At 44.8% G+C, this 10,152-nt stretch overlaps 4 protein-coding genes across 4 annotated transcripts; 2 read left to right on the top strand and 2 right to left on the bottom strand.

The window, feature by feature from the left end:
* Window positions 1-4: 4 nt before the first annotated feature.
* On the bottom strand, window positions 5-1,959 carry Bcarx1. The gene is made up of 4 exons (XM_001546010.2): window positions 1,785-1,959; window positions 1,421-1,609; window positions 558-1,370; window positions 5-505 (listed from the first exon to the last, which is right to left on the bottom strand). Exons 1-4 carry the CDS (start codon window positions 1,816-1,818, stop codon window positions 336-338), a joined length of 1,206 nt encoding a protein of 401 aa, XP_001546060.2. The 5' UTR covers window positions 1,819-1,959; the 3' UTR covers window positions 5-335.
* Window positions 1,960-2,850: 891 nt separating this feature from the next.
* Bcsnf5 lies at window positions 2,851-5,505 on the top strand. The gene is made up of 2 exons (XM_001546009.2): window positions 2,851-4,824; window positions 4,956-5,505. Exons 1-2 carry the CDS (start codon window positions 2,971-2,973, stop codon window positions 5,271-5,273), a joined length of 2,172 nt encoding a protein of 723 aa, XP_001546059.2. The 5' UTR covers window positions 2,851-2,970; the 3' UTR covers window positions 5,274-5,505.
* A 346-nt stretch (window positions 5,506-5,851) lies between these two features.
* Window positions 5,852-6,993, top strand: BCIN_13g00530 (hypothetical protein). Its single transcript, XM_001546008.2, has one exon. The coding sequence runs from the start codon at window positions 5,951-5,953 to the stop codon at window positions 6,899-6,901; it is 951 nt and encodes a 316-aa protein (XP_001546058.1). The 5' UTR covers window positions 5,852-5,950; the 3' UTR covers window positions 6,902-6,993.
* A 471-nt stretch (window positions 6,994-7,464) lies between these two features.
* Bcsgf73 lies at window positions 7,465-9,925 on the bottom strand. The gene is made up of 5 exons (XM_001546007.2): window positions 9,841-9,925; window positions 9,634-9,786; window positions 9,065-9,568; window positions 8,587-8,760; window positions 7,465-8,479 (listed from the first exon to the last, which is right to left on the bottom strand). Exons 1-5 carry the CDS (start codon window positions 9,854-9,856, stop codon window positions 8,064-8,066), a joined length of 1,263 nt encoding a protein of 420 aa, XP_001546057.1. The 5' UTR covers window positions 9,857-9,925; the 3' UTR covers window positions 7,465-8,063.
* Between the last annotated feature and the right edge of the window lie 227 nt (window positions 9,926-10,152).

The following is a 10,152-nucleotide window of genomic DNA, read 5'->3' as shown; positions in this document are numbered from 1 at the left end:
CGATGATTGAATTCACTTGCACCGTTATTTCGATACTCATATAATTGCTGCATATCTCTGGGTTTGAGAAGTTTCCAACTGCCTGATGAATCTTCCTATGGGATGCAGACCCGAGTTACAACATAACATCACTCGCTCTTCCCAATGACAACAATGAATGAGGTAAGAACAGTGAAATGCTTGACAAGCCTTTATGAAGCAGTGTCGGCAGCAAGATACGTAAATATGAGAAGAGCAGACATTCAAAGTAATTCATGAAACACATCGTTTGGTAACTTTCAATTGATTCAATTGTCACCTCTGTCCCATCACGTGCGCGTTCTCGATCTACCTATTTACTCTGTTGCAGCAGGCTTCTTAGCAGCCTTCTTCTTCTTATCCTTGGCCAAAGGTTGCTCCAAAATCTTAAGGATCTCTTCGTCGGTGATCTTCTTATCAGTCTTGAACTTGCTAAGATCTGGCTCGGGTGGCGAGGCAATCTTTTGTAAACCGTTTTTGGTAATTGCTAGACATGTTAGTCAAATGTTTCAAAGATAGGTGATTCATCGTCTGCTTACCAATTGTGGTCAATAATCTTCCGACTGCCTCGCTGTCCTTGTCTCCAACAACTTCGTATTGTCTGAAAACGTTTCCACGTACACACTCGACAACACCGACCTTAGCATCCCGTTCGGATTCTAATTGTCTCAAACTGAATGGGAAGGTGCCGAACTTCTTCACAACCTCATTCATAATCGCTCTGGAACTTGGTCGCTTCAAGGCGTATGTAAGGTTGGTACGACGATGAAGAGTGGTTCTGTTCTCGAAGTTCTTAATCTTTCCAGAGCCAAGAGAAACGCCCATCTCGACACCCCAAACCTCGCCAACATCTGGGGTACCATCACCTCTTGTACCGTCTCCTGGAGCAAGAATGATCTTCTTCTTTCCTTCAATTTCGTTGCGCTCGAATTGCCAAGAGGTGGTGTGCTCGACCAAGTTACAGTCGTAACTCTTAACCAACTTCTCGAGTAAGCTGGTAATCTTAGCTTGAGTAGGAGCTTTGATAGCTGCTGCCTTCTTTTGCTCCTCCTCTGTACCAACTGGAACCAATCCAGGGGGAACCATTAAACGTAACAAAAGCTCGTTTGCGTAGTGTGTCGCCAACAAAAGGTCCGCATCTCTTCCACTGATCTCTCCGTTTGCGTGGTCGGCAGAAGGAATGACAATGGTATCACAAACAATTGTTCCAAATCCATCGATTTGTGCACCGAGTTGAATCTTGATAGCTTCGCCTTCTTTGAGAACAACGCTTGCTTCGGCTTCGTCCGAGGTAAGAGGGGTATAAGGTGTTACGAAAGCTGAAGGAGAAACGGTGGTTGGATGGGCAATACCTTTTTGGCTGTTAGTTAGATTAGCATGAGCAATAGAAATGTATTCTTACCCTTGACCATCTTCTTTCCTCGGTAAACCTTTGCGATCTCTTCCTCGAGAAGCTTGTCACCCTTCTCGCAAATGGTCACAATTTTCTCACCAGCCACACACAAGGCAGTAACATCCTTCAAAACCTTTTGGGAGATTGTAGCAGCATTCTTGTATTTGGTGAGGGTGTCGGGGTTGTTGAGAGAGTAATCTACCAATCGTTGATACTGTTAGTCAATTGATTTCTTGTGCTGTTTTCGTGCTGGCAGTGCAGATTCCTGTATATCATTCGAGTCGCAATGGCGGGGTCTATTTTGCTCACCAACTCGCCAACATCAACAAAGATGGATGCAGTTGATGTGAACGAGGAAGAAACGGTAACTTACCAATCTCTTGGGGTTCTTCCTTCTTATCGGCCATAATTGCGATATTCTTGTGAGATGCTGAAATATGCAAAGAGATGGGATTGAGATTTGTTGTTGTTGTTGTAAAGTTTAGAAATGCAAAAACAATGTTTTCTTATTTTCCCCTCACAAGTTAAAAGTCAAAGGTAGAGGATCCAGGCACTTTAACGCTTGGAAGGATTAAGGATTGTGTGGGCTTTGTTTCGCTTGGTGGTGACCTCACCGAGCTTCATCTCCATATGCCTGTGCCTGCCTTTGCTTCGAGTTTCTGCTCTCGACGGCAACAGTCCTGGTAGAACTGCAATTATTTTATCACACGATAGACCTGAGTAGATACTTGATGTGCCTGCTGTACCTGATGTACTTGACGATGATTGACGACGGTTGCATAATGTGTGGATTTTTCAGTCTTCACATACATACAAGAATGCTCTGCTGCGTCGATCGACTCAACGAGCTGCGATGTATTCATTCCCTCCCACCATGAATCTGTTCGGGGAGGCAGCGGCCCGCACGGCAGCTTCTGAGAGCTTGTACCTATCTAGTATTGGATCGCCATTCCATTGTTGTTTACCTCCCTAGACACTTTTTCCACTTAGTCTGCCTCCACGGCAGTGGCTCCCAGAGGGCCAGCGGAGCGACACTCCAGCTAACTAGCAACTAACAACTAACAACTAACAAACAACAATACAATAAACACAGCTCCCCCAAATCCCATCTCCTCGTTGTGTCTGCGGGTTGTGTGCGTGTTGTGTTTGTCGACATACGATATACGAGGCACTCGAGTATCAATCTAAGGAATCCCTCCCTAGGTAGGCATAGCTATCAAGATCAACAGGGTGGATGATGACTAATCACGCTCAATCCTCCACTATTCCTTCCAGTCCACCGTAGAACTGCACTATGGAGCACTTTACAAACCATCACCACAATCAAGCAAGCAAGCATCACTAATCTCACGCCTCAGTCTTCTCTCCTCACGCCGCTCTCCTCACGCCTCGTGTATTAGTGTGTGTACATACACATATTGTCCTGTCGCGAGTTTGACGGTTCGCGATTATGAGACTCATTATTGTGTATTATTGATAATTAAATCCACTTTCCACTAACCAAATTCTTCCATTTATCTTCTCAGATTCGTCGCATAGTTGTCGCGAATGTTTTCGCTATGACACAAGATATTCAGCAGACTTCTCAAGATGATTCTTCCTCAGCTAATGCTAATGCAACTGCGCCTTCTGAGTCTGCGAATCCCAATTCATCCCAGTCTTCCACTTTAACTCATCGACCTCGAACGAAATCGGATTTCAATAAGCTATTACTTGAACAATACTTACACCACACTTTAATTCATTCTGCTGCCATTGTTGATGACCAGGATAAACGAAAGGCGTATTATCTCCACAAACATCACGAAGCGCAAGACTACGAGCTGGTCAAAAACCACAAAGATGTCTTTACAGCAAGTCGATTGTATGGGACAGGTTACAATGGATACGGGAATGGATTCACCGATGGACCAACGAGGATATTATATTCGCATGCGAAATTCGCAAAGAGGAAAGCAAAGCCCTTGCGGATCAAGCGCAAAGATATGGCCATGCAGGCAGATCAAGTGGAGGAGTTGGTTCCCATAAGGTTGGATGTGGATTGGGATAAGGTCAAGCTTCGAGATACTTTTACCTGGAATTTACACGATCGAACGGTTACCACAGAGTTGTTCGCGAAGCAACTTATAGCGGATTTCGGTCTGATTACTCCAGTAGCAGAACCGATACTACAACAAGTTCAACAACAAATGCACGATCAAATCGTCGACTTTAACCCCTTGGTTTACTTTCCGGAAGATCCCTTGGATGAAATGTTACCATATACGGCATACAAGAACGACGAGCTGCGTATCCTCATCAAGCTCAACATCACTATTGGACCACACACATTGGAAGATAAATTCGAATGGGATATCAATAATCCATTGAATTCACCCGAAGAGTTTGCGCAAAGTATGGCCAAAGATTTGTCACTCTCCGGGGAGTTCACTACAGCAATCGCCCATTGTATACGTGAACAAAGTCAACTGTTCATACGGAGTTTGTACGGTGTTGGGCATCCATTTGATGGCCGGCCAGTAGAAGATGCCGATTTAGTTGCAGCATTCTTACCTTCACCTCTACCTTCAGTATTACGACCACATCAACAAATCAAGGAATTTGCGCCATATCTGTATGAAGTGACCGAAGCAGATTTAGAGAAACATGATTTAGTATTTTCACGAGAACAAAGAAGGCAGAAGAGATCTGTAAATAGGAGAGGAGGGCCAGTCTTACCAGATCTAAAAGATAGGCAAAGGACAGTGAGAACTTTAGTTGTTTCTTCCGTGTTACCTGGGGCAGCAGCAACGGTTGAAGAGAGTCGATTATACAAACGAGTAGGAGTACCATCAGGAAGAGGAAGGCGTGCTGGTTTTGGTCGACAAGATGGTGCGGATCTATCAGAATCGGACGATAGTGAAGATTCTAATCCTGAATCACCGGCTGTCCAAGTCAGTCAAGGTACTGCAAGGACCAGAAATATGCGTGGAGCAGCTACAGCTGCTCAACAAAGAATGGCCAATATTGGAAGATCAGAAACTCCAGAATCTATGCTAGCACACCATCATGAAACTCGGATATCGGGGAGAAAATCTGGACGTGACGCTCGCGAGGATACTGTGGATACCCCTTCACTAATAGTGAAATTGAAAATGTCCAAAGAGAAATTCAAGAAATTAGTCAAAGATCTAGGCAAAAGTCGTCCAAGCCATCAACAAACTCCTTCTGTCACTCGCGCAACATCAACATTTGGTACTCCTGCTCCAACTGGATCTATGGGTCCACCATCAACACCCGGTGTTCAACCAGCTCAACCATTGGCAACAACACCAGCACCAGCACCTACTCCACAACCAGTAAATGCTGTGGCAGTGGGTCAGATTGGTAGAATCGATGCGCCACCTCCTATACCTGGTCAAGCTCCTCCAGCTGTAAGTTCACATTTTTCAATTAGGTTTTTAGTCATGATTCTACTTCATATCCTTCATATATTTCACTTCATCACCTCTACCATTTTCCCCTCACTTTCACACTATTCCAAATACCAACTAACACTCATCAGCCCCCTCCACCGCCCTCCTGGCTAGCAACTGGCCTAACAGCCCTCCATCAACAATACCCCAACGATCGTTTCGAAGGTATGATGCGATACTCGGCTGTTTCCATCACAACAGAAACTCCAGTCCCAGCTCCAGCTCCAGGTACAAACCCTGAGGGTATTAAGTGGATGTATCTTCCCAGAATCAGATGTCATGATTGTCCAGGAAAGTTGTATACGCCGGGTCCAGATACGACAGTAGGGAATTTTGAAGTGCATTTGAAGAATAAAGGACACAGGGAAAAGGTCAATTTGAGGATTGGGGCACAAGTGACGACTTGAGGATTTGGGGGGAGTTGTGGGAAGAAGGAGGTAGGTTTTCTGACTGGAATGGAAATGGGAAGGAAAGGAAAGGAATGGAATGGAATGAGCAGGCAAAGGACTCGAAATGTCTAAATGAATAGAGACATTGTACTATAGAATAGGATAGCGTGGTGCTTACTTACTTACTAGCTCAATTTATCACGGGAATAAATAGCATTTGTTAGACACATACGGAGTATCTGATATAACATGATATGATGTATAGATGGCATACCGATTCATATCATATCAAATCACATCACAATCAACCAAAAGACAAACTTATCTACCGGGTACATTTTTCTAAACATGCCCGCTTCTCTTCATCTCAAGTAATGCAAATCTTTGATAAGACGGTCTTAAGACCGTTTTAAGACCGCTTTCCACACTGGAGTTAAAATCGATTCGGCCGAGTTCGTCGGGATGTGGAAAATAGTGAGAGGGAGAGGGGGAGAATTAAGGTTTGGGGACGTATGATGAGGTGGGTTTGGATAGATGGATGCATGGATGGGTATATAAGGGCGATGTGTCCTGCTTTTCGTTTTCATTTTCATCTTGATTTTCAGTCATCGATTGTGGATTTGAGATAATCTTGCTCTATTTTACTTTACTTATCTATCTATCTAAACCCCAACCCCAATCCCCCAAACAAAGAAATGGCACCAACAATCCTCATCATCGGCGCAACCGGCAACACCGGCCTCCCCCTAACCACGCACCTCTCCGCGCACCTCCCGCCGCAGCAAAAAATCCTCGCCCTAACCCGCTCCCCCACCTCCCCCTCCGCCCTGTACCTCTCTACCCTCCCCTCCGTCCAAGTCCTCCAATACTCCTACCCCGAAATCACAAGCGCCTGGCTGCTCTCGCACGAAATCGAGAAAGTCTTCATATCCACACACACCGAACCCACGCATTTTTCCGAAGAATCGCAGTTTCTGATCGCGGCCCGCGACGCCGGCGTGAAATACGTCGTGCGCATGAGTACCACGGCCGCGAACGTGCACGCGGACACGCGCCCCTATTACGCGCGCAGTCACTGGGCGATCGAGACGCTTTTATCTGCGCCCGAGTTTGCGGGGGCCGGAGGCTTGAAGTGGACGAGTCTGCAGCCGAATGGGTTTACGAACATGGTTCTCTATACCGCGGCGGCGTATATCCGGGAATATCGCACCACGGGTGTGGTGCCCGAGACGCTGCATTTGATCGCGGATGAGGAGGCGAAAGTGGGGATTATTGATCCGGCTGATGTGGGGGTGCTTGCTGCGAAATTGCTGCTTTGCTCTGAGGCGGAGGTGGAGAAGCATAATGGGAAGAAATATGTGCTTAATGGGCCTGAAGATATAACCGGGCGGGGAATTGTAGAGTTGGTGGAGAAATATTTAGATGGGAAGAAAGTGAAAGAGGTGAAGTATAGAAGTATAGGGATGTTGGATGCGATGATTGCGCAAACGCCGTATTCGAAGAATGTAATTGGGAGTTTGAGGCATGCGGTGGAGGCGAACTGGAATGGGGAGTGCAGTGTTGCGACGACTAGTAAGGAGGTGCTGGAATTTGCTGCGCCGAAGGGGACACCAGAGGAGGCATTGAAGAAGATGTTGGAGCAGTAGATGGGTGTAGATGTATATACGTATTGCTGGAGGGGTAGAAGATGAAGCGTTAGGGGTTGATGAGCAAGAAACTATTAAAATTAACGGTGTCAAAATGTACCATTTGTGATGTTTCAAAGAGTATTTCGTAAGAGAGTAGACTTGTTTACCTTCTCTTCATTATCTCTTAACTATGTGAGAAATGTACAGGAAAGAAGTTCCAGTCCTTCCTTTTTATCACTCCAGAAATCAATCTTTGAAAGTAACGACCATTAAAACTTGGATAATTAGAGGGATAAAAGCATAGAAATAGAAACAATCAAAAACTCGAGAGTAACAAATGCAAGAATGATACGTATGCATTACATGCACTAGGTAAATAATACACTTGTGAATCCAAGAATACATAGTCGAACTAAGAAGCGATCTGTCTGAACCATGATTATACTATAATCGTATGGCATCCGATTGTTCACATCACTCGTAATTTTAACCCCCCTTTTCAGTTCTACAGTCAGGAGAACCAGATATAAACTCTTATTTCATTCTGGATGTTCTGTTCATCTATCCCCTATTTCCTAATATGAATACCAGATCCATTCGTCTGCCTATTAATTTAAAAAACACCCCATCCAACCCCATCCTATCCTATCCATATTTGATATATCCCACCCATAATAGACATCCCCAATCCAATACACTCCCAGCCATCCATAAACACATTCCTAAAACGCCTTGCGTGAATCATCGATCATCTATCTGGACCAGATCAGATCATGATAATCAACTTGTGTTCTTGCACATCTATGATTGGATGAATAGTGAGCATCACATGCTCAATTCGTCCCACCACCCTCTTATCCCAAGACAACGCCATATTTCCATGTACTGATGTACCCATAAAGCAAACTACCCCCCATTCCCATAAAAAATCGCTATAAAGAGATCCAAGCCAGCGCATCCCTGTCCACCCTACCCAAGAAGTATCTAGAACCGGGATCTAGAAGATCGAATCGATTAACGAATTACAGATGGAAGAAACGCCTAACCGAAGGAACCGAATGTTTGTAAGTGACTGTCGGAAACGGTGAACGTGAATGTTCCAATCGGACTGAAACAACTAGAAGAAAAAAGTGTCCCCGAGAACATGAAGTAATGAAATCACAAATCCAGTAAAGCAGACTCAAACCCGTGCAGCCATACTTTGTTTTCTCTGCGGAGCACTTTGCAACGCAAATCCACTCTGTCTTCTACCCGGCAAGCTCATTTCCCCATTCCCATTTTCATTCCCGCCCTCTCCCATTCCCCCCATTATCTCATCTCCTAAAGCGTCCTCTCCGTTCTCTATCGTTGGCGTCGCTTTCTGGACTACCTTACATATATTTAATGTAAATCCATTCGTAGCGTTGTGCAATTGTTCCCATAATCTTTCATCTCTGTATCGATACTGAATTGGATATTGTATGAGTGGTGGGACTAAAGGTTGTGGATTCCAATTTGCGAGACCGGACTGAACAGCGAGAAGTTCTTCATCAGAGTCGATAGGACCATTTAGAAGTTCTTCGTCTTCAAGTGGGGCATTGGCGTCAATTGCTGCTTCTGTTTTTGTGATTAGGTTAGAAGTCTATCTTTAAATTGGGGAAGAGCATGGTGAGGGTTAAGAGGAGAAGGAAAGAAGGAAAGAAGGAAACAAAGGAATGACACACTTTGTTGTTTGGCTTGATTTTTCTTCTGATACTGCGAAAGGAGCATATCGTAAGGTAAGGTACGACCAGGAACAGCTCTTTTGGCTCCCATAGAATGCGATTTGCAGGTTAACGAGCGAGCGCAAGGAACACCATCTTTCAGGACTCCACATTGGCGTTCTACATCGACTGGACCTTCAAAATGGTTTAATTGGTTAGCTAAAAGGGCTTTTTGATGTAACCTTGTTGATCGTCTAGTCTCCATGATTGAGATGATCGGGTATTTCGATAAAACTGAAAGAAATGATCAAAATGCAAAGTGAATATCTTCAAAAGTCGGAGAAGAACTCTTGAGACGTATAGTGAAACCCGTATAGGGTGACACTCAGATCGTCCACCCTTTTCGACGCTTCCACTACCTACCTCCGCCGTACTCCCCATTACCTCGCCAAAATATGAAAGAAAAGTGATTATAGCTTCGAAGATCGAAAATGCATACCTTTCGGCTTGGGAGCCTTTGGTTTTGGCTCTTCCTTCTTCTTCTTCTGTTTTGGACCCTTTTCCCCTTCGCCATCCGCCTTTCTCTTCTTCCCCTTCGCATCCCCATTATTTTTACCCGCGCTCTTCTTCGAACTTTTAAAGCCACCCGGACCCTTCTCCTCATCATCGTCATCATCATCACTCCCCATCTTCGTATCTCCATCCCCATCAACATCTTTGTTTGCCAATTTCTTTTTGACTTTATCCCTAGCTTCTTTCGCTTCTTTCTTCTTCAATAATTTGACTCTCTTCGCATTCAAACATGCTTTTACATGCGAAACTGTTGCGGTCTTTAACACACTCTTCTTGCAATGCTTACAAACTTGTAAATCGGGATCATCTTCTAAAGGTCTTCCTGTAGCAAAAGTTTCAAGCGCGGCATCATCCAGCATGTTAACCACCGGACCGGGACTTGGAATCGAATTCGCGCTTGGCGTATCTGTTCCTTTCTTCTTCTCGTCGACTATTGTAGCCTGATTAGCCCCTCATCATATGAGTTGTGTTGTAGAAGTGTCGCGGGGAGATTACCATCAATGATACTTCCTTCTCTCCAATTGCCAGGCTTGTTGTGCTTCGGAGGCTGCTTCTTTAATTTGATATTGCCTAATAACTTATCGCCTCCTCCTCGTTCTCTCTTGGGCGCGACTTTGATAGTTGAATCATCGTCACTCGCGGCGGAAACTGTCGATATTGATTAATATGTGACTTTCAGCTGATTGAGAAGAAGAGATTTACCTCTCCTGCTAGCCATATCGTCGCGAAAGTTTGAGAAATTCTGTTGCAGGAGATGTGATGATGGTGGTTGTTTCTTTGTAATTACTGTGATGTTGGAGTCTGGACAAGGCTGAGATATTGGCCCACTGACTTGACTGGGGTTTGATCTCGACTGGGTTCGGTAAATTCCCGGTAAATTGTTCCTGCAGCCTGATCTGATCTGACCTGATTTTCGGCCTTTGGTGTTGTGTGGAGTTGTGGGGGAATTCAAGGGATTTCAAGGTTGTCCTGGAAAGGAATTGTTCACGTCTTTTTGCTGTTTCTTTCCAATTG

The sequence above is a fragment of the Botrytis cinerea genome, chromosome 13 (genome assembly GCF_000143535.2).
Source record: "Botrytis cinerea B05.10 chromosome 13, complete sequence".
NCBI lineage: Eukaryota > Fungi > Ascomycota > Leotiomycetes > Helotiales > Sclerotiniaceae > Botrytis > Botrytis cinerea.
This window is presented reverse-complemented; position numbering and strand designations above follow the sequence as displayed.